The sequence below is a fragment of the Brassica napus genome, chromosome C4 (genome assembly GCF_020379485.1).
Source record: "Brassica napus cultivar Da-Ae chromosome C4, Da-Ae, whole genome shotgun sequence".
NCBI lineage: Eukaryota > Viridiplantae > Streptophyta > Magnoliopsida > Brassicales > Brassicaceae > Brassica > Brassica napus.
In genome coordinates, this window is record NC_063447.1 from 20,177,007 (window position 1) to 20,201,907 (window position 24,901).

Here is a 24,901-nt window from a genome sequence, read left to right on the forward strand (position 1 = left end):
TAAAAATTTTAATATTTATTTATTTAATTTTTAAAATTTTAAACTCCACTCCCAAAACTTTCTAAGAATATAAATATATATTTATTCTTTAATGAAAAATCTATTTATTTTTTTAAAAGCTCTTTTGATAAAATTAAACTAATAAAAAAGGCTATCATAAATAATTTCTCTATTATTTAGCGGTACCATCGTATTATTTGTGTTTTTTCTTTTCATTCGACCTCTTTTATGACCTCTTTTATGGTCAAAGTCTTCAGAGGAAGATTCCTCCAGTTTTCAGAAGCTCCAAACCAGAGGAGGGCAAATGACATTTCCCAAGTTCCAACCAACACGGCTCTCTACTATTCCTTATATTATGTCGATCTAAGATCTCAGACTAGACAAATTCATAATGAATTCTTCTTCATCAGTAAAAATCGTCTCAAAATGCTCCTTGAAACCCAAAACAATCCCAGAAGAATCAAAGCAACCATACTATTTGTCCCCATGGGACTACGCATTGCTCTCAGTTCACTACATCCAAAAGGGTCTCCTCTTTCACAAGCCTCTTTACTCTATTTATACTCTGCTTGAGAAGCTGAGAGAATCTCTAGCCGCCACGCTCGTCCATTTCTACCCTCTAGTTGGTCGCCTCTCACCTCCAAAAGCCGAAAAACCCAAATCATATTCAGTTTTTGTCGATTGTAACAACAGCCCTGGTGCTGGCTTCATATATGCGACCTCAGATTTATGTGTAGCAGACATTGCTGGCCCCACACATGTTCCATTGTTTGTTCATTCTTTCTTTGACCACCACAGAGCTGTGAATCATGATGGACACACCATGAGTCTCTTATCAGTCCAGGTTCGTATATACCCCTTTGAACCTTGTTACCTTGGTTTGATAAGGTGTACCCGTGAACGTGTTTAGATTAGTATACAAATTATTTTTCAAATAAAATCGGGTTATCTTCTTAACTATGATTACTAATTTAAGTAGGTGACAAAATATAATTTGTTTTAGCTTTTTTCCTGGGTTTGGTTTTTGGATGTGTTATGGTTTGGGTTGCACCAGTTATAGATTAGACATCTGTAACTGGTTACATGATTTAGGAATACTCTGAATCAAAGGAATTAAATAAAGAGTTGATTACACCCAAAGACACTTTTTGTCTTTCTTTTACATTGAGAGACACTTTCCACATTTGACACACTTTATGGTGGGGCCTAGGCGTTTTTTTGACAAATTTACCCTTAATGAGAAGGAAAAAATGTTTGTGGACATGGATACTTGAAAATTTGTGGACATAGGTACATAAATGTTTGTGGACAAAACAAGTTGTGGACGAACAATTTTAACGAACATATCTCTTATACACATCTACATCTTGTATAAATGATATTGATTATATAGAACGAATGATATCGTTTGAACCAATAAATTGTGGATATACAAATTGTGGACAGGTTGATATTGATTATATAGAATGAATGGTATCGTTTGAACCAATGAATTGTGGATATACAAATCATGGACGGGTTGATATTGATTATATAGAATGAATAATATTGTTTGAATCAACAAATTGTGGATATACAAATTGTGGACGGGTTTCTGACCTTAATCTTGCTGATAAAAAAGTTCAATTTAATAGATCAGCGCAAGATTACATCAACAACCAGAAGAGAAAACACTAATAAAAAGCAATTCAACATCAATAGTCTTCAAATTTGAGGATTTATGTGGATTTAATTCAATCAAGCCAAGAACTTTAAAATAGATAAAGCTATCTCGTTAAAGCCAAGAACTTTGTGGACAAAAAATATGCGTGGACGGAAGATGTGTGGATGAGAGATGCGTGGATGGGAGACGCGTGGACATGAGATGCGTGGACGGGAGACGCGTGGAGCCACTTACACCACCACTGTAACTACCCTCACGTCTTACACCACAGCCTCCATAACCACCACCGCTTCCACTGCGGTATCCATCGCTTCCTCCACCGTATCCACTACCACTGTATCCACCACCATCTCCTCCACTTGAGTAGCCACCTCCACCAACCACCACCATTGTATCCACACTCACGCCTTCCACCATCACCTCCATAACCACCACCGCCTCCATTGCGGTATCCATTGCTTCCTACACCACGGCCTTCATCGCAACCTCCATCGTTTACGGGACTAAATTTTGTTCATAGGAGAGATTGAGATCGAGGAATAGAGATCGAGATTCTGAGATTGAGAAATAGAGATTGAGATTCCGAGATTGAGATAAAAAGATCGAGAAAAGAAAAAGAGTATTAATGACAATTTCAGATGGAGAAGGTTAGGGTTCAATCTCTTTAATCTCTCATGTCTGAGTTCAACATCTGGATCTAGAAAATGTCAGGGGAGAAAAATTTTTCACGATTTTGTATAAATTGAAGAGATAAGGTTTGGTTATTAGTTAGAGAAAAAAAATATTGTATTTTAGAAAAAAGTAAAAAAGCAAATCAATTTGGTTGGTTAGAAGAAAAAGTAAAGATGTTTCTTGTTGAGGGTTATATTAGTAAACCTAGCATAAAGAAAGTGTGTTGTATCACAATGTGACTCTGAGTGAAATTAATAAGACAAAATGTGTCTCTGAGGGTAAAAATTTCTTAAATAAAACGGAATGTCAACAAATGGAATGAAGGAAGTTACAAATTGGAACGAGTAGTCGCTGGAAAGCATTTTGCAACATAAATGGTAACCTTTTAGAGGAACATAATGGAATGAAAAGGAACTATAATTTAAATCAAATTATTAATTAGTATTCTTAATATATGATATAAACCTAACCTACTAATATATGATATAAAAATAACCTTTTACAGTGTTTCATACATTTTTCAAAAATTAAAAATTAATATATAATAGAACAATGATGAAAAGAGGTAGTAACATGAATTAGTGGAATGAAGTTTATTTCCTAATTCCATGTAAATGGTGGTTTAATTTTGGAATCTTGAGAAATGGACTATTCCAAACAGTTATATTCCAAAAAATGCTAATCCAGTTGCACCCAAGGTGATTCACTGTCTTGTTTAAAATAAACAAGTTTGAGAATCTTGAACACTGATTTACTGTACCCTTGTGTAGGTGACAGAATTACAAGATGGAATTTTCTTAGGAGTGTCGATGAACCACACGATGGGAGATGGAACTTCGTTTTGGAACTTCTTTAATGCTTGGTCCGAGATCTTCCAAGCACAAGAAAGCAACAAAACTGAATCCTTGTGTCTTAAGAATCCACCGGTCTTAAACCGCTATATCCCTCAAGGATATGGTCCCCTCTACAGCCTTCCCTATAGCCATCCTGATGAATTTATCAGACGTTACAAATCTCCACTTCTAAAGGAGAGAATATTCTGTTTTTCATCAGAAACAACAAGAGTCCTTAAAGGCAAAGTTAACCAAATGTGCGGAACAACCTCAATCTCATCGCTCCAATCGCTAACCGCGTTTATATGGAGATGCATAACTAGGGCACGAAGATTACCCCTTGAACAAGAAACAAGTTGTAGACTTGCTGCTGACAACAGAGGAAGGATGTATCCACCACTTCCCAGGGATTACTTTGGAAATTGCATCTCTGCTTTGAGAACAGCTGCAAAAGCCGGTGAGCTGTTGGAGAATGATCTTGGATGGGCTGCTTTGAAATTGCATCAAGTGGTAGCAGAACAGACTAGTGAAAAGGTATCTCAGATGATTGATCACTGGTTGAAGTCTCCTTTCATGTACCAAACTGATCGGCTTTTTGAACCGATGAGCGTTATGATGGGAAGCTCACCGAGGTTCAACAAATATGGTTGTGAATTTGGGATGGGAAAAGCATTGACGCTTAGAAGTGGTTACGCGCATAAGTTTGATGGGAAAGTATCAGCTTACCCGGGAAGAGAAGGAGGAGGAAGCATAGATTTAGAGGTATGTCTTGCTCCAGAGTTTATGAAAGCTTTGGAATCAGATGAAGATTTCATGTCTCTTGTTTCTATTTGATAAATGAACAAGCTCTTCCCAGTTTTTCAACTTTTGTAATTTGTTTATCACCATCTCCTTTCTTACTATTCACCTCAATATGTTCACCATCATTTTCATTCAAGCACAAGCTTCTAGTTTTGTTTTGTCTACTAATAGCTCGTCTCTGGGATCTGCAAAGTGCGGAATATGTTATGCAAAATTTATGCGTACGTTCCCAAAAAAGTTTCTAGTTTTTAAGCTTCAATGAAAAACTTAAGGCAAAAAGCAAATCTTCATCACAATACATTAATCCATGCTTCGAAAGTGGGGAATATTATTTTTTTTTTTTTGTAAACTAAAGTGGGGAATATTTTGTGATTAAAATTTCCATCAACAATTTTGCAAATATTTTATTAATTTGAAAGAATTTTTTTTTTTGTTTAAAAAAAAGTTGCATTTAAATCAGCGTTTTTATGACTAGCGGTCGAAATATTCAAAATGTTTCGTCGTTCAGAAAAAAAGAAGAATTATTTCTTCTCCAATATATCTCTAGCTAAGCCTGGGACGGATCCGGATATCCGGGAAATTCGGGGTACCCGGATCCGGATCCGGATCCGTCGGATCCGTGAACTTAATATCCGGATCCGGATTCGTAGTTTCCGGATATCCGGATTTCGGATATCCGTCCCGATATTCTATTACCCGCGGATATCCGGATCCGGATCCGTAAAAATAATTAAAAATAATATTTAAAAAAATACTATTTTCATAATATAATATATAAATCAAATATTTATAAATATATTTATATATGTCTATAATATTGTAAAAACTAAAATATAATATTATAAGATTAATTCATGTATAAATATTAATATATCAAATATAAATATTAATGAAATTTAAAAATTTAATGTGTTTTAAAAATACAGATCCGGATCCGGATATCCGGACCTAAAATATAATATTATAAGATTAATTCATGTATAAATATTAATATATCAAATATAAATATTAATGAAATTTAAAATTTTAATGTGTTTTAAAAATACGGATCCGGATATCCGGACCTAAAAATTAAGATATTAGGATTCGGATTCGGTTTGGACGGATCCAAGATTTTACTATCCGGATTCGGATCCGGGCACCCTGGATATCCTATTTTCGGAGCGGATCCGGAGCGGATAGTCATAAAAACGCTGATTTTGAATCTATATAAAATAAAAAATATTTATTTAACGTTTTGAAAATTATAAAGCACTATATAAATCGAGAAACCTTTATAAAATAAGTTTACGACACTTTTCTAAAACCTATAAATTAAGAATACATATCATTAAGGTATTCTTAAAACAAATATTTCTTAAAAAGATTTTTTTTTTGTTAAAGGGTTTTCATTTAAAAAGATTTCCTTAATAGTTTTCTTTTTTTTTGGACTCAACAGACCTCACTATTTTGTAATATTTCATACGTCAAAGATACATTAGCATTTCATAAATTTAAGACAATATTTAATTTTTATATTTTTAAAGTTCATGTATAAAATTATTAAAAATATGAAATGTAAGTAAAATTTCACACACATATTAAATACATGTTTGGATAAAGACCACAACTCAGTGATGAGCTTGTAATTAGCTGGTTTCTTAGAAAGTGCGGAAAAATGTTATGGAAAAATATGCATGTAGTATGCCTTGCGTACGATCTCATAGAACATTTTTTTTGTCATAGAACATGTTCTTCCAAACCAAAAGTTCATATATTTCCACGGGACTATCCCGTCAAACAGATTAGTTGATTTAAATAGTTAAAGGCATGTATATTTTTTTCCTTATGTTCATGTAACATAAAGGCATGTATATTTTTTTCCTTATGTACATTTTCAAGTTTCTTTTTTTTTTTGAATTTTTTTTATATCAACGATCAAGAGTTATAATCTATACAAAAAATTAATAGAGCAATAGACATGGATAGTGGTTAGACAAAAAACTGTAGACTCTTGATTTGGTTAAAAAAAAATTGGAGACTCTTGATTTTTCTTCTCGAAAAAAGTGTCTATTGCGATTGATATAGTTTTGGAGTTATTTTAGGGTTATTGGTTTTGGAAAATGGGTTGTATGGATGTGTTGGTAATAGGGTTTTGTATGGTAGTCGGACTTTTGAGTAGGAGTTGCTTGTTTCGAAGAGGTTTGGCATATCAACGATCAAGAGTCATAATCTATAAAAAAAAAATTAATAGAACAATAGACCTGGATAGTGGTTAGACAAAAAACTTTAGACTCTTGATTTGGTTAAAAAAAAAATTGGAGACTCTTGATTTTTCTTCTCGACAAAAGTGTCTAGTCTTTTTTTCCTTTATGTTTACTGTTTTTTTGTAAAAATGGCTGAAAAATTATATATTTCTCTCCTTATTTATAATCACTAATTAATAATAGTTTCCTAAACATAATAAAACTAGAATATTAACTTTCCAAATTTACATTGAATATTAAAACAAACACCAACAACTATTATTTACTTTCCAAAATATATAACTGATATAAATGTTAATTACTTCATCACTTATTGCATTTTGTTGGTTATATAAACGAAATCAAAATTTTAATTTATATTTATTGGTTAATAATTACGAAAATTAAATTTAAATATAGTTATCTGATTTTTTTTATAAATATATGATTTTAAATTTATAACTATTACTTAAACCAAAAAAATTATGGGCCCTCTAAAATTTTAGACCATGTTCGATCGCTTCACCTGCACATGCTAAAAAACAGCCTCGTGCATGTTCTATTTTTGCTTCTTTGTTTTAATAAGTTATAACCATTAAACACATATAATTAAAGAAATGATTGTTACACTATCTAACTAGGCTAAGACCCGCGCAAGGCGCAGAGTAAGAAGGTTCTTACATTATAAATTGTAAATGTTACATACTTTTACGTGAAATATAATGAGTTTCATAATCTATATTATAATAGATGAGTTTTTGCTCACTCCTCAGCGCGCCACGTCAGCGTTTTATGGGCTCCACTTTTAAAAAGTGTGAAAAAATGTCAAGTCCATGTCTCGAACCCGGGTTATTGAGATATAAACATCAACATTTATACCATTAAGCTAAATTTTGTACATTGATTGTCGAACCTAATATATATTTGTGAAGGTCGGAAGCTATTGCCTCTTCGGCTTCCTCTGAGGGTCGGGCCTACAAGTGCGTTATGGTTTTATTTTTAAATGAGATTCATCACGTTATATAAAAAAAACTCAAGTTTGCAACAATTATGGTTTTCTCATATTGTAAATTGTTGTCGTTTAACATGAGTTCGGGTTTTTTTCATCACTGTCTCAAACAAGTCTGAGTTACAGAGTTGCGTCATGTGTCTGTTCGTAATCTATTTTTTCACCGGTGAACTCTTCGTGTCCACATCTTAAATTGCTTGATCATAAATGTTTCTGATTTGTAGCCCTTATATAAATCATATATATATGATTCTCATCTTTTATGAACTCAATCTGCATCTCCACAAAACTCATTGATTTCTCTTAGATTTAACCAACTTCTAGAAAATGTTTCTCTATGCCTCTCCAATTCGTCAAACCGGCGTCCCGGCGTCCGTCACTCAACCTTCGAATCTCTCCGTCTTGGTCGTAGTAGTCCGAGCATAGCCTCTGGCTTCCTCGCTTCTGGGATTCTCTGAACTTCAAGAAAGACATGGAGTTTGTGGGAATCACGATTCTCTTCCTTGATGAAAAGGTAAGTTAATCTTCGATCTATAACACTTATTTAACATAATTGTTGATTTATTTCCTGATTCTTTGTTGAATAATATTATTTGCAGATTCCGTGATTCATGCGTTTACTCCCGTCGGACGTGCTAATCATTACATGCCATCTTTGAAAGCTGGTTCCATTGTGAAAGTCGATCATTTTGAGGTTTCTAGGTGCTCAAGCATGTACAAGATAACTGATCATTCATTCCTCATTCGTTTCATCTCACTAACCATTATTGATGAAGTCATCACGAGTGCTCCTGAGATCAATCTTCAGTGAAGATTAGACTGTTCGACAATCTCCAAGTGATTGCGAACACAAACCTAGAACTCCCAGATATATTATCATATTGCATCTGAGTTTATATTATGTTTTGATATCATAACTGATATTTAAGCTCATAGATGTGGTTGGGCAAATCCGTTTTGTCCAGGATTTTGGCCTCACCAAAGAAACAACTCGAGTCGTTATCCGTCTCCTCATTGATCCGTAAGAAACAATCAACACATAATTCCCTTTATATAACTATCTATATTGTGCTAACATCAATAATCAAAAATATTTCATACCCAAGATTTGTGGTCGTCTATTTATCTCCCTTATTTATCAATCTAATTTTACACAAATCTTTATTTTACTGTTTAAAAGAAACCACAATAACTCAAACAATCAAAACACCAAAAACTAGAATCCCAAAAAGACGAATCATTAATGATCACCTCTCTTTTTGTCTAATCTTACAAATAAACTTCAAAACAAATATACCAAACCAATCAACTCAACTAAAACTCAACGACACATACATTGAGCCAACTAAACAAATATAAACTACACGGCCAAATATTTAACAATTTACAAACTTACTTTCACAGATGCCTACGAAAAAGACGAAAACGACAACCAAGATCAGTGAAATTACCTAAACAAAAAAGCAGAGTAAGTTACAAACTCTGATAAATACAACTAACAATGATTTTTGTTTACATATTACCTATTAAATAAAAGAGAAACAAACACAACCACATCAGGAGATACAAGAGACAATCCCAACAGACACAAAGGCGGCAACAACATCTCCACCTGCTCACTCCTCTTGTCTTATAAAAATAGCTTACATGCTCAATGTCAACATGCCAACGCTATTGTCTTCTTATGAGAAATACATATATTCGTTTAAAACCCATTAAGTCTCAAATACTAATTGTCACTCATTTTATAGTTATTTCTACAAGTCTTCATATATTTATTTTAAAGGTCCGGTAAAAACAACAAGTTTAAAAGTAAAAAAACATATAACCAACATAATAAGAATAAAAAAATTATTACTTAATACACACAACTTACACAACTAAACTATCAACAGTACAAGTAACAAATTAAAAAGACAAACAAACAATAAGTTTCCGTGACACAGCAAGCAACAACACGAACTATATCAATCACATTACTAATACAGTTTAGTCATTCATGAGTGGAGAACAGTGCATACACAGTACATCATCACAACTCTAACCCTATAACAATAAAAAAACTTAAAAAACAATGATCAACCCAAAACGCAAAATTCACAGCTACAATAACCCTAACAAATATTGAGATGAAACAAGAAATATGTCTACAACTTCATACCAAAAGGACTCAAACCAAAAACAGGCAATGCCCCTAGTTAAACATTATAGCTTGGGTTTGGTTTTGTTAAAAACATGTAATTCATACCAAAAGGACTCAAACCGACGATTGAGTACAATAGTGTTTTGTGTTGTATCTTTGTTACTGAATTAAAGACCCAGAAATGAGAAGAAATAGTTGGGCTAATTGCAGAGATGCTTTAAATTAATTATTTCTTGGTATGCTTTAAACAAAGCATTTTTAGCTTTAGGTATAAGGATTTCTCGGTATTTCAATATAGAATAGAAATAGGATATTTTGAATCTTACTTTAGAATCCACCAAGATGATTTCAATACTCTTCCCACCAGCAACTGAATAATTTTTCCATAGTCAAATGATCTTAACTTTTTAGAAATCAAATCAAAAGAAGCCTTTGTGAATACAAATGTTTTTGTTAAGTAAAAACGTTTTTGTGTATTGTAATTTGGAATGCTTAACTGGTCACGGTATTTAATGGTTTTTATAGTACAAACATAAATTTTCAGTAAATAATGAGGAATATATTGTAAAATTTTCAGTATATTTACTTTAAATGTACAATTATAATATGATATCACGGAGAGAAATGTTTTTAATATATTTTGATCACTTTTAATATATTTTGATCACTTTGAGAAAGTTAGTCTGAACACAATAAGAAACAAAAACATCTCTTTTACAGTATTCAAGTGCAAAACACAAAATCAGGGTAATTGATTAGCTTGGTCAACAATTACATTACATATGGAAACTGTGGCACAATACGTGTTGTCTCCTTTATTTTAAAACTAGTGGTTTGGTCGCTCCACGGGTGGGATATTGTTTCAATTATTTATGTGTACTATTTTATTGTATTTTAAATGTAATTCAATTTTCTTGTGTTAAAAACTGTATCAAGTTGGTCTATAATATTTAAATTTTTATATTAAAATATTAGAGTTTTTTGCAACTTCTAAGTTGTGTTTTGTGTGGTTACGGGTAATTGTTATTTTCAATGAAGATTTTTTTAGCAACTTCTAAATTGTGTTTAGAAAGAGTGTCAAATATGCAAAAATTTTCCTCCTTTAAGATGTTTTTGTGTAAATTTACGTCATACATATATAGCATATTTTTAACTAGTTTTTCGGCCCCAAAATGCCTTTGGTTGGCTTGTATTGTTGGGACAAAAAAAATAACTAAATTTTGCGCATTAGAACTAACAGTAAACTGAATATTTTATTTGAAGAAATTTTTTATAAGAATATAAACCGAAACAAAAATACTTCAAACACAACAAAACTATATAATCATAAGATTACTATAGACTATGACAATAACATTTTAATTATTATGTCAGTAAAAACGAAATGATGTTAATCCATGTGAATCAACAAGTTAACAAAATAAAGAGCTCATATGAATTATCAAACGAAGAGATTATGTTTCAACAAGTTAATCAATTTGATAGAAGGAAAATTTGGGCTTGGTCCCAAAATGAAAGCTATTTTTCTATTGGAAAAAAATAGTTTTGATGTATCTGGGCTTGGTCCAAAGCTCTCTCTTGTTCTTATCGATATAAAGTAGATAACGTTTCTTCTATTTTATATTTTGTTTTCTTTTATCTCATAAGTTAGCTTGACGCTAGAATTTATGTTAGATGTGTTTTGGTTTCACAAATCTCAAGGTAAAATGGAAGATTTTGATTGAAAGAGTTTACACAGAAAAGTAAATTTAAATCCCTTCAAAATATTTCAAATCAAATGAATCGTAAAAATCTATCAAACATGAATAACACTAGATTTTAAATTTCGAATCTAAATCTTTGATTGAACAACACTGGAATTAAAATTCCTTTGTTAAATTTTTTTGAAATACATAAACTAATAACACAAGATTTTAAAATTATTTAGTAAATATATTTTAAATACAATAACCAATAACACTAGATTTGGAAACAAAATTTAAAATCCATCATTGAATAACATTAGATTAGAAAACCTATAGAATTAATTCTAAATCCACTATTCCTAAATCATACATAAAAATCATCTATCCCCTATATATTATTTGAGAAGCATTACAACTTCTTTTTGTAGTCACATGTCATCACTAGAATGATTCTTAGAATCATTAGAGAAATATGTTGGTCCATCTAATTATATAATAAGTTTTTTATTAAACTAACAATAAATTCATCATTAATGTACTTTATTATTTCTTTAAATAAAATTTACGGAATTGCCTAATGTGGCTAAAATATATATGACAATTAATGATTTTGAATAATAAAGATTTGATAAAAAATAGTGTATCTTCTATCATATTTGTTTAAATTTAAGCTATTAAATAAATTAAACAACCACAATAACCATATAATAAAAATTTAGATTTTTATGTATATGTTATATTTTGAATTTTTACAAACGGCTATAAATTACTAAAACTGTTAAAAGTCTCACATTCAAATTTTATGATCCATGGTTTAAAATTTTTGTTATGACAAAATACAAATGATTACAAAAATTATATAAGTAAAAAGTTTAATTTAATTAATTAATAAGATTAATATATATATCGTTTTAAATTAAACTATAAACCATATAAAATTCAATATTTTAGTTTCAAAATTTACTTTGAACAATTTTTTTGATAAAAGTTTTGAACGATCATTGACAACTTATTTTTTTTAAAATTATAAATTACTAAGACTATTAATCCCACAATGAAAATTTTGTTATCAGTAATTTAAATTTTTTCTATGAAAGATACAAATGATCAAAAAACTATATGAGTAGAAATCATCATTTAATAGACATTAATATTAAAAATATACTAAAATATATTATCTATGTTAGTATAATTTAATAACATATCCTATTTAATAAAAAAAAAAATTTGGATTAATACAATTGATTTATATGTTTGCACCAATTTAATTATATTTTTAATAGTTACTGACTTTTAATTATTTAATATATATTTATTATTTTATAATATGTAAAATTATTTAATACATAAAATAATTTATATATATAATGTTGATCCCGCGCAATGCGCGGATCTTCACCTAGTACTATACTAAAAGGGTTAGGAGTACAGAGGATGTCCAGGTCTGCAAAGAAAATAATCCAATCATTATGTGACATCTGTCCACTTTACCGCGTTTCATTTATGCTGTTTCCGTTTGGGCTACATTCTTTGTTATTGTTTTGGTTTATAAAGCCCAATCTTTGAAAGGCAGAGTAAGACGTATGCCTGAAACGCAGAGTTTTTAATTCTATGGTTTCATCCCATTCTCTTCTCCGCCGTTGCAATATCGTACCCTAGGGGTTTTGATCGAGATGCTTCATCTTCTTCCTATGGATCCAGCGATCTACCTGTTACAGATTCTTACTCTTAAAGCCCTTTTTAAATCCATCCTCCACGATGAAGCTCAACGATTTCTCACTCAATACTCTCATCTCTCTTACAAGCGGTGAAGCTCCTCCTACAAAAAGGTATGTGTTCTTCCCAGAAACACCATTCTCACAATCCTACTACATTCCCATAAACTGTTTTCTAAGAAATCAAAGTCGATAATGGCTAATTCCTCTGTCTTTCTCGCCGATTTGAAAGCTAGACGCTGCACCTCCACCGCCCAAGTCAGTTTGCTTAGGTTCTGGGAAGATAGGAATGTTAAGCGCGACGGAGAGGGTCAACATTCTCCTCATGGACGCCAAGGTAAATCCGGCTTGACTATGTAGTTTTGTTTTGTTTTTTAATCCTTTCTCGCGTTGTTGTGTTTTGGTTATGAAACTTTCAAACCTAATAGTTCTTCACTGGATATCAATACATTCATGTCTTCGTTATTCTCCAGAAGTTTTTGTTATCTTCAAATATTTGGGATATGATCATTGTTGTGATTGTTGATTCTTTTTTACTTTTTTCGTATATTTTATTCATACCTAAAATTCAAATAGTCTGTGTAGGGACATCCATATGCTTATGTCTTTTGATTATCAAAAAGTTAACAAACGCTTTAGTTTATTTTTAATGATTGAATTATTTATTTCATTTGTTTATGTTTCCAATTTTTCATGCTTTGCAGGCCACTCTCACCTAAGCCACCGTGAACGTCTACCGCTTAAACACATTCAGGCATCTTTTCACTGTTGGTTAAGTGTACTCTGTTAGCGGCTTTGAGCTGTCCGGACTTCAAGCTGTCCGACTCTCCTGTGTCGATCCGGCTCAATATTGAGACGGGTTTGAAAGACTTAACCGATCCAGGTTCAAATTCCTCAAGAACGTTTCAGGTTCTGCAAAGATGAGTTGCTTGGTCTAGCAAACACCAACACCCATCTTCCAGGTAACCCTTTTTTTTTTTTTTGTAAATAAGTCATTGATAAATCGATCCACACCGGAATATTGGATGAGAATCAAGGTATTTTGTAATTTATATGTAAAGGCTTATATAGTTTATTTCTTAATAAACATCATCCTCACAACTCCTAATAACACCAGAAACTTCTTTTCTCATATATCCTTCTAGATATGAGTTGATTGATAAATTTGTGCAGGAGCATGGGCTAACTGAATCGTTCCTCCGTGCCTGTCCTATTGGTATAATGCCTGATGGATCAGGTAACAATCATTAAAAGCATAAACTATATCTTAATGTATCACATTAGTATGAAACCATGTCAACTTGCAGGGTGAAAATTTTGATTCCAAGTCAATTGACCTATATTATCTTAATAATTATTTCTTCACCTTTATTTTCTTTCAGGCACCAAATTTTTTAGGTGAATCCTTAGGCGTTAACGACAATAACAAGTCGGTTTACTGGAGGAGAAGAAGGAGATAGTGAGAACAATAATGATATGACAAAGGAGGTGAAGAGCAAGAACAAGCAAGACAAGCGAAGAAGTAGAAAACTAACGAATGAGACATATTGCGGTCGCTAGGAATAGGAAGCAAATGAACGAGCATCTTCGTAACCTCCAGTCTATATACATCTTCATTTTGTGATTGTATTCATTATTTTAAAATATTTTTTTAATATGCATGTATATAACAGAGAGATCAAGCGTCGATCATAGGTGGAATAGAGTTTGTGAGAGAGCTTGAGCAACTTCTACAATGCCTACAGTCACATGAGTCGTATAGGAGGAGGAGGAGGGCTCCGGGAAGAAACAGCCGAGAATGAGTCGTGCTTGGCTGATGTGGAGGTGAAGCTGCTAGAGTTTGATGCCATGATCAAGAAACTTTCAAGAAGAAGACCAGGACAACTGATTAAGACTATTGCTTTTTTGGAGGATCTTCATCTCTATATTCTTCACACTTACATGACTACCATGGAACAAACAGTCCTCTACTCCTTCAATGTCAAGGCAAGTTTCACCTTCGTACATTATACTCTTAGGCGTTCATATATATAGTACATCCTCATATAAAGTTTTTTACCCATATACTTGGATTTATTTAAATAAAATATGCATATATTAGTAACCTACAAGGAAAAGTGGACGTTGAAGGTTTCCTCTCAGCACAAGCTGCCATAGATGCAATTAAGGGCTCCATGTAAGTTTGTTTTCTCCAAAACACCAGAGTATTTTACACGTTTACTCTGTTACCTTATTCACAGCAAACAATGTAATGTTTTGATGTAAACGCAGGGATCTTTACGCAGCTAACATCAAAGCTGGCTTGCAGCGTTAGTGAACATACCGGTCGATCTGTTCCTCCAGGTTTGCGTTGATGCCTTCTCCGGCTCGCTGGAGAACAAACTCACAGTGAGTGGATCAGTCTCACCATTGGATAACATCCTATTTTTGAATTTGAATTTAAGCCACTACGTTCAGTGTCTTTTTTCTGCAGAGCTAATGTGTCTGAAAATGAGAGGCGAACAGGTCTTTATGATTATCAGGTATGCTCTCTTTTGTACTTGAAACAACACCTCTAACAAACGACTGGTGAGTGTATATGGGAGTATTTTGGATGGGTTTTGTTAGATAGACTGAAAGATGTCAAGAAACATGGAAGGATAATATAGAAGTGGGAGTATCCGAAGGATTCTTTTACATGCGTTTGGATAAAATCTTTAGCTTAGTGGATGTCTGACTGATCAAACTTCAGAGTACGCACCAAGGGGCAAGCCTATGGAACATCCCAGATTCAATACATATCATACTTGGTGAGACAATAAGTTTAGAAGATCACAAACAAGTAACTGTTTTTAGGTGTGAGAGAGCTTCTTGAGTATGAATGTTATAATAACAAAACGGGTTGTATTGCAGCGATACTAATGTGGTTGCTCCATTCATATGTTGAGATGAATTTTCAGATTGTTTTTAACTCAGTACGATAGCTTTGTTTTCATTTGAAAAAAATAAATATATTTTTGGTTTAATTCATTTTAACAGAATCTCTTTCACACATAGCCTTGAGATCAATACAACCTGGAACCAATTTGATTTTGGTTCAGACTCGATTATACCCAAATTTGATGGTACATTCAATCAAGTTTTTGCTTAAGCCGATTACGTGGAAATTCATTATATCAACAAAAATTAATAAAAAGTAAATAATTTATACATGTACTAGAAACTAAATAAATTAATATTTGATAAATAAATAAATACAACAATTAATAAAAAAAATTCAGTTCCAAGTTTAATATGTGCAGAATATAATTTTGGGTAAGTCCTAATCCCTTTTAGATCCGGTTTTAAATATTTCACTTATAAATAATTGAAAATTTTCATTTGTTATACAGTTTCAACTCCTACCTATTTTCAACGAGAATTCAGCCAAAAAAAACCTTAACTTTGCACGAATTGCCAAAAGAAACATGAATTTTTGGGCTGACCAAAAAAACACCAAACTTTCATTGACTTTAGAATTAATTAACAATATTTTCGCTGACTTGCCAATTTAGCACGCCGTCAACAAATTTAACAGAAATATTTGACGTCGTCTATTGTTGGCGTTAAGTGAAACGACGTCGTTTTCAAATGAGATGAAACGATGTTTGGTCAAATGGCAAGGTCTTTTACCACTAGGCTAGTGGAACTTTCAATGTATTTACTAACATGTTTACTTTTATTTGGTACTGATTGAATATAAAAATATTCTCTAAAAACTTAAAAAGATCTTTAAAATTTCAAAAAATTGAAAAATAAGAATTTTTTTATAAAATCAATTTTGAAATTAAAATTGAAAATAAATTTTATTTTTCTTTTTAAAAAATAAAAACTCTTCCAAAATTTTCTATAAAATTAAAACGAACTTTAAATTCCAAAAAATTGAAAAAAATAAAGAATTTTTTTATAAAATTAATTTTGAAATTAAAATTGAAAATAAAATTTTATTTTTCTTTTTTATTTTTCTTAAAAACAAATATTTTATTAAAAAAAAAAACAAAATCTCCCAAAATTTTCATAAAATTAATTTTGAATTAAAATTAAAATATTTTTTTTCTTTAAAAAGTCAAAAAGTTTCCAAAATTTTCATTTTAAAAAAAAAAATCCAAATTTTTAAAAAATTATAATAAAATGAAAAAAATTAAAGTTACAATTATCAACTTTTTATGTGTGTATAATTAATTTCAACTTTTAGCAAATGTATTAAAAAAAATGAAAATTTTGGAAGATTTTTTATTTTATGAAAATAAAAAATAAAATTTTAATTTCTATTTCAATTTCAAAATTAATTTTATAAAAAAATTCTTTATTGTTTCAATTTTTTTGGAATTTTAAAGATCTTTTTAAGTTTTTAGAAAATTTTGGAAGAGTTTTTATTTTTTAAAAAGAAAAATAAAATTTTAATTTTTAAAAAGAAAAATAATTTTTTTTATAAAAATCTTCTATATTTTTTATTTTTTTGGAATTTTAAAGATCTTATTAAGTTTTTAGAAATTTTTTTATATTTAATATGTACCAAATAAAAGTAAACATGCTAGTAAGTACATTGAAAGTGTGAGTAGCCTAGTGGTAAAATACTTTGCCATTTGACCAACCAACCTGGGTTCGAATCCAGGGGTCTACATATTTTTAATTTCAAATCATATAAAACGACGTCGTTTTAATGCCAACAATAAACGATGTCAAATATTTCTGTTAAATTTGTTGACGGCGTGCTAAATTGGCAAGTCAACGAAAACATTGTTAATTAATTTTAAAGTCGATGAAAGTTTGGTGTTTTTTTGGTCAGCTCAAAAGTTCATGTTTTTTTTGGCAATTCGTACAAAGTTGAGGTTTTTTTTGACCGAATTCTCTATTTTCAACTGAAACTAACGAAAAATATAATTAAAGTTAAGCATTATTACATTTCAAAATGACATTTAAAATTAGCATTCTACATGAAAATTTCATATAATAATTTACATATTTTTGCAGAATTTTTTTTTTCATGAAGGGACGTCATCAAATGAAACAACATAAATTGACAGATCCTAACAATCATTTAATATTTATAAAATTTCTCACATCTCTTACTCCTATTATTTGAACTGAATGTATTAAAAACATCAAATGGTCTATATATATTAAATAAACCATTGTACATAAAAATTGTAATTTAAAATTATAAATATTTATTTCAACATATTTTAACAAATAAAAATTAAAACATTTGATTATAATAATATGTTTATATTTTTAATATTGTCCAGACTTAAATTTTATAGCAAAATAATTATGATAATCTATATTATTATTATTATCAGCAAGGAGAAAGTGAAGTCGTTCACGCTCTTCGTGTGGTATCCATTCCCTTTTCTTCTGCAGCAAATAGCCCATTAGCAGATTGAAGTCATTCAATCTGATGTATTCAAATCATGCAGTAATGTGATCAAGAACTTACATTCACCTTCCTCTTTTTATATTTTTTATGTATTTTCAAGAGTTGATCAAACTTCGCAACTTATTACTTATAACTTCATAAAACTCATCGAGCAATGTTTTAAAACTAATTCTAACTATCTATAGTCAAACTAAAACAAACATTAAAAAAACAAAATAATAATCTCCTATAAAACTTTTAATGATTAATAAGTACGATTTTTAAAATGAATAGTCAAATAAATATATAAATTGTTTTAGTAAAAAAATATAAATATTAATATTAATTTCAGTTAAGAATAAGTCAAACATATTAAGTAATTTGTATAATTTATTTCCCACCCGTAGTAAGAGAAAATGCGTTTATATATTTTTATTTACATAATAGTTTGTAAAGAAATATTTAGTGTAAATAATATCATAGTTTTATAAAATACTAAAATAAACTGGGCTGATTTTCAACTTTCACAAATAAAAAAATATTATTTGTAAACTTAGAAAAGATTATGTTAATTAACACAATGAAACTTATATGTATATTTTAAAACCAATCAACACAAGTATGAGAGTCAATCATGAAGGAAAAAAGTTCTTCGATTGGCTCCTTTAGGTTGGGGAAGATCATCCACAATTAGAATCGCGATATGAGCGTGAAGACTACCATGAACAAATGATAACTGTCGATAAATCATTGATTCGTGAGTTATGTTGACCCATTAAAAGAAGTTGTTGATACCGCATATGGAGAAGTCAACAAACTGACAAATTCCCAGACCTCCTACACTGATAAAGCTATACTCACATCCTGTAATGAAACCATCGATGAAATCAATGCTTATACAATCTCCCAAACCGACGGGGTGTCAAGAGATTACTTCAGCTCAGACAGCTTTGAGATATCGGACACCACATCAGATCAAAATGATACATTACACGGAGTTTTTACCCAGCTATGCCAGGTAAGAATCTTTTTATATAAATAACCATAGCTTGGTATTTACTTAAATTTAAGTTAACTAACTTATTCTTAACCAATTTCAGGTTATTTTTTCTTATGGTCCACAACGCAGCTTCTGATCTTCAAAAGACTTGATCTCTTTCTTACATTTCCTCTCTTTTGAGAGTGTCCACGTATGCATATTTTAAAGTCTGTGGGTCCCTCATTCTGTCCGGTTTTTGTTTGGTCTAATGAATCGGAGTTTAGTCTGATTCTCTGGTTCGATAGATCAGTAAAGAAATGAAACTCTTGGTTTTCAAATAGAAGTGAAACTCTACGTATTCAATTAGACCTTCATTGTTACCCTTCGATCAAACTCGCGGTCACCGTTTTTTTCTTAATCTGCGAATCTAATGTTTCTCCTCTCATCTCTTCGCCTCCTCTTCGATCAAGTTCGGCAATAATTGTTATTCACATTTAACTCAGTAAAGCTTTCGCCCTCTCCGTTTCCTTCGCGTGAGATCTATAAATAGGAGATGATTGACAGTTGGATGAACCTTCATGTGAGATCTAGAGAAGAATGTTCAAGCTGCCGTTAAGAAGCTAGACTGTGGCAATGATGAAGCAGCAAAAGAGTTTAAGGTGCAATACTACAATCTTTCTTTTCTTGAAAACTTTGTTGTAGTAGTAGTTGATTTTGCTATGCTTAAAGTTTGTTTTTAATGCTTGGAGAAATTGCAGTGTGAGGTTGAGATATTGAGCAAGATTCAGCACCCAAATATAATCTCCTTATTATAGCACGAATGATACCGCAAGGTTCATCGTCTATGAGCTGATGCCAAATGTCTCTCTGAAATCTTACTTGCACGGTAGGAAAAACATATTAACATATTCTTAGTAACTAAAGAATTTAGACTTTATGTTCATATGTACTCATAGGCTCAGGATCTTCTCGGGGTTCAGCGATCACAATCACATGGTCTATGAGTATGAAGATTGCCCTTGATATATCGAGGTGAGAGCAGGCTAGGCTATGCTTTCTTGTGTGCTTACACAACAGTTCTTGATTACTAAAAAAGTATTGTGTGTGTGTATTTCCAACTAGGGGACTAGAATATTTACATGAAGGTTGTCATCCAGATCATTCACAGAGACTTGAAATCTTCCAACATATTTTTGGATTGTAATTTCAACGCTAAGGTAAACAAATCCTTCTTTTTAGAGTATCATTTTCCTTTTGTTATTGATCTTAAAGCTCTGCATCTTTATGAAAAATGTAGATTTCAGACTTTGGTCTTGCTGTTGTGAATAGACCAAAGAAGAAGAACCTTAAACTCTCTGGAACAGTTGGTTACGTTGCACCATTATCTTCTCGACGGTAAAATATTAACTTTATGATGTTCTTATGAGAAAGCATATGCATATCTTCCTCATTACCATGACTTTATGTTTATGTTTTATACAAATGAATATAGGCCAATTGATGCTTTTGGAGTAGTGTTATTAGAGCTTTTACATGGGAAAAAAAAACTGTAGAGAAGCTAGGTCCTGGTGAATGTGAAACCATCATCACTTGGGTACTTATATATAAAACAAACTCATACTGTTCTTTCCTTTGAACTCTCTTAAATCTTGGAATCTTGAATTTGTGTTTTTTTTTTGTTTTATTCTTGTCAGGCAATGCTTTATCTCACTGATAGAACCAAGTTAACAAATGTCATATTTTCTCTATTTAAGACACAAATCCTAGAGAGTTTGTTGGTTTTGAGATTTAGACTAAAGAGTTGTGATGCAAATACATATATATATATATATATGTGTGTGTGTAGGTAGCAGCAGTGGCGGTTTTGTGCGTGCAGCCAGAACTGATTTATAGACCGTTGATTACAGACTCTTGCATTCTCTTATACCATTGGTTCCCATGGAACTTGGTGGATCCTTGAAAACCATCAGAAGATCTGCTTCCATGGATCACTGTTAAACACTCCATAGAACTGGTTTTTCTTAATCAGTTTAAGATTGATCCGTTCCATCCTCTTTGCTTCTTACACCGATAGTTTCTGCGCTGGTTCAACAATAACGGTAAAGCAACGCTTTCTGGGTAACACACCAAAAATAAATTCAGCAAATTATAACGCTTCATGTCTTAACCCCTTCTAAAATATAATATGTTTTGTTTCGAAACAGGTTTTCTTTGTCTTCACCATGGCAGCTATAACTATTTCTCAGTTGATTTCATTGTCTCCTGATTCCGACAAAGCCACCAATGCAGCTGCATCCATCTTCGTGGTTATAGACAGAGAATTGAAGATTGACCCAAGTGCTCAATAAATGTATTAAGAGTATTGAACTTTTTCATACCAGTTTCAAGTATCCTTCAAGACCAGGTTTTCAGAAAGGTTATACCTTGATTTTAACTACATTTTCAGTTTAGTCGAATGAAAATCAAACATTTCTGTTATATACATTCAAAATGCTCAGAAAGAGATCAAGATGACTAAACACCCATGTGGTTTCAAATGCTTAGTTAGCCGGTTTTGGAAGTATATCAAACCTTCTAATTTGAAAACCGAGATATTCACTTTTGTGGTGTTGCTTGTTTTGGCTCTTGCAGGCTTTATGATCGTGCTGCAACAACTACCAGAAAATGGAAGCATGAGGAACGGTTAATCTAGCATTGTCGATATATGATTAGCAATTAATCTTTTTCAAGAATCACAAAAAAAAAATTATTTGGAAACAACGCAACTGTTCTTTTATATTTATGTGCTAATTGGCGTTTATATTCTCTCTTTGACTATAAAAATGAAAATGAAGGCTGATAGTCAACATTCTTCTGCGAGTCCTAAATTGCAAAGTTCTTACATATCATTTCATCAATGTTTTACAATGGTCATGCTATATACAGGCCATATGCGATAATTTTAAAAAACATGCAATCAATGATTGAGCTTGATATAGATAGTTCACCATTTCAATATATCGAGAACGTAATATTATCTTCATTAAGAGATTTGGAGTTGTGTTTATAAATTTTTTTCACTCTTATCTATTTTAGGAAATACTGAACAATTAAAATCAAAATCCCACCTTTCCGGTGCCATTCTGTCTGCAAAAATATCTGTGAGAGTTTGAAAGCAACCAAACCGTCAACCCTGCCCTGCTCCGTCTCTTTAACAATTTTTATATTACTATGCATTTTCTATTTCAGACTTTACCATATTTTCTATTTTTCCAGTTTTTCTTTTGAAAACCATTTCTGCAATGTACATCATCGGAGGATAACAGTTTCTAAAATTTTAATAGTTTAAAAAGGGTTTACGTAATTTTTACAATTGTCATTCAAAATGGAAAACATGTTATTTACATGATACACAATAGCAGAACTAAACATGCAGTATTTAGATATATGTCTACTTGGTTTTCGCATTCTTCAATTCCATTCCAGTTAAAATAATTTCAGATTACACATGTGCATTAATAAGAATTTTAAATTCTGTTCAGTCTTCTTCTTCTTATACGTCTCTTCACTCTTCTTTTTCTACACTCCACCTCCATCAACATTTTCAACTACAACAACTCAAGTATTTCAACTACAACAACTCAAGTATTTCTAACATGGACTCCTTGTCTTGGATATTCACCTTTATAGATCGGATATGTATTGGTTCTTATTGGATCGAATATATTTAGGTCGGTTGTTTCGAATCCATATCTTTCTTTTTAGTTCGGATTCTTCTGTGTAGAAAATTTTTGGACCGATCTAAATACTCAAAATTTTCAATTCAATTTCAAATTGAGTATTTTCAAGTCGATTTTAATGAACTCTCAGATCTGGATAAAATGCTCAAGCCTACTGACTTACGTTCCTTAACGAATAACTTTCATGTTACTCTTTGACTAATTATCCTTCCTACATTGTCTTTTGTAGTTTGTTTTCTAAGGCATATCAGGAGAATACTTGCTGAAATTTCACATTATATTTGCTTTAGTGGAGCTTATGGAAATTTGACCACAAAACTACTGGTGTCAAAATATACACTAAGATTAGTGGATGTTCAATACAAAAATCTCTCTACCTCAACCAACAATTGGTTAGAGAGATGCTTATAAACTATTCACTAAAGGCAAAGACACCTCTCAAGACTCGTTACTACACCCGTACAATTTCGCTCTTCTTGATAAACAAAAGCCGTTGTTTCCAACCAAATAAGCAGCTTCAAATGAGCACTAAACCAGACTCCAATTTTCCGGTTCATTTGATCTTATTGTGAAGCTTGTTCGTGTGTGTTCTAATATTCATACACTTATAAGCTACCTTTCCTTACTCTGTCTGCTCTACTTGATCTCCACAAACCTAACTTCTCTATGGCAATTCGCAAAACCTAAATGAGACCTTGACATGTTAAAAAGACTAAGAGCAAAACTTCATCTAGATACCCCAAGGAGGACAGAAGCAGAAGAATACTAGGTAGCATAACTGATAAGCTCTCATGCAAAATAACCTGCCTCGGCAATGCGAACATTATCTAGTGAACCACATACCCATCTCATTCCAGTACTAACCGGCAAAGACCAAATCAAAAGAACCCAGTTGCTGTCTTTACACAAGCTCTTTTTCTAAATACTAGGTTCACTTATATTTTGGCCTTTCCCCCAAAGGGGGGTGTTTAAGCTATAAAGCAGGAGACCGTGAATCTAAGCTCATTTTCTAATGCCGGGAAAATAAAAACGAGTGTTTCAACTCTGGTTACTAAATGCTCTTCTTGCTCATATCAATATAATCGTAACTCACACCCGAATAGTCCGTTATTATTAAGTCGAGAAGCAAGAGAATGCAACGATACATTGAAAAGCAAGAAACAATACCAAATCATACAAAACCAAAACACACAAACTTTCGGTGGAATTCTCGTTTTCATTGACAAGGATTTTATTGGAAACCAACAGAAAACTAGCAATTCATAAACCTGATCATCGATCCAACCATAGTCCCTGAAACAAACAAAACAATATCAACCGTTGTTCTATAAAGATTGACACCAAACCAAGAAGAGAAGATAGCTCGTACCTTATCGAATTAAGTGGATGGAGCAAGAAGTGGGCGAATCAAGTTAGGAACATGAGCCTGGTGATCCTCAAGACGACCCTTAACACTGTCTCCATCCCAGCGAACAAGTGTTGGCACTCCAGTTACCTTGAATCGAGGATCGACTCTCCACGGATGCACCGGGTTCCTCCACGTCGGCCTATCTCCGGCGTAAGCCCGAATAACATTCACTTCCTCCGCTGATTCCTCTAGAGTCTTGTAAATCACAGGCTCAGCTCTAACGCAATCTGATTATAATCAATAAAAGAAAAAAGAGATGAAATCGATCGGGTAAGGTTGATGAGAATTGGATGAAATTAAAAAAAAAAAATGGAAAACCCTAACGGACCAGGACACCAGCTGCGGTTGGTGGTGGGATCATTGTTGGCGACGAAGAGGATAAAATTGATTTTGTTACGGTTTGATTCGTCAGATTTCAATTCTTCCAACACCGTCTCCAAGGTTGAGGGATCTGCGTCCAACTTCTTCAGTGTCATTTTTTTTTGTTCTCCCTTTTTCTCTACAACACGTAAGATTTCGATTTCTTTACTAATTTTCGTTGGACTGCTCTCCTTAAACTGAGGCCTGTGTTTGATTTTTCAACTATAGTGGGCATTCCACGCTTTATTAATCATTTACGGCATACCCACACCTACCTATGGGTATCGGTTCGTTCCCTAAAAGTTATCATTT

The 24,901-nt window shown here is 32.0% G+C and overlaps 2 protein-coding genes, 2 long non-coding RNA genes and 1 pseudogene across 4 annotated transcripts; 4 read left to right on the forward strand and 1 right to left on the reverse strand.

The window, feature by feature from the left end:
- Positions 1 to 229: 229 nt before the first annotated feature.
- Positions 230 to 4,137, forward strand: LOC106390190 (uncharacterized acetyltransferase At3g50280). The gene is made up of 2 exons (XM_013830604.3): positions 230 to 844; positions 3,106 to 4,137. Exons 1-2 carry the CDS (start codon positions 392 to 394, stop codon positions 4,000 to 4,002), a joined length of 1,350 nt encoding a protein of 449 aa, XP_013686058.2. The 5' UTR covers positions 230 to 391; the 3' UTR covers positions 4,003 to 4,137.
- An 8,250-nt stretch (positions 4,138 to 12,387) lies between these two features.
- LOC125585297 lies at positions 12,388 to 14,349 on the forward strand. The gene is made up of 5 exons (XR_007322215.1): positions 12,388 to 12,860; positions 12,983 to 13,083; positions 13,451 to 13,708; positions 13,920 to 13,983; positions 14,129 to 14,349. It is a non-coding gene; the product is annotated as an uncharacterized LOC125585297 (long non-coding RNA).
- Positions 14,350 to 14,424: 75 nt separating this feature from the next.
- LOC106379405 lies at positions 14,425 to 15,755 on the forward strand. The gene is made up of 3 exons (XR_007322214.1): positions 14,425 to 14,922; positions 15,018 to 15,134; positions 15,204 to 15,755. It is a non-coding gene; the product is annotated as an uncharacterized LOC106379405 (long non-coding RNA).
- Positions 15,756 to 19,246: 3,491 nt separating this feature from the next.
- Positions 19,247 to 21,952, forward strand: LOC106407624 (annotated as a pseudogene).
- Positions 21,953 to 23,900: 1,948 nt separating this feature from the next.
- LOC106396906 (thioredoxin-like protein Clot) lies at positions 23,901 to 24,888 on the reverse strand. Its single transcript, XM_013837413.3, has 3 exons — positions 24,558 to 24,888; positions 24,191 to 24,456; positions 23,901 to 24,114 (listed from the first exon to the last, which is right to left on the reverse strand). Exons 1-2 carry the CDS (start codon positions 24,703 to 24,705, stop codon positions 24,200 to 24,202), a joined length of 405 nt encoding a protein of 134 aa, XP_013692867.2. The 5' UTR covers positions 24,706 to 24,888; the 3' UTR covers positions 23,901 to 24,114; positions 24,191 to 24,199.
- Between the last annotated feature and the right edge of the window lie 13 nt (positions 24,889 to 24,901).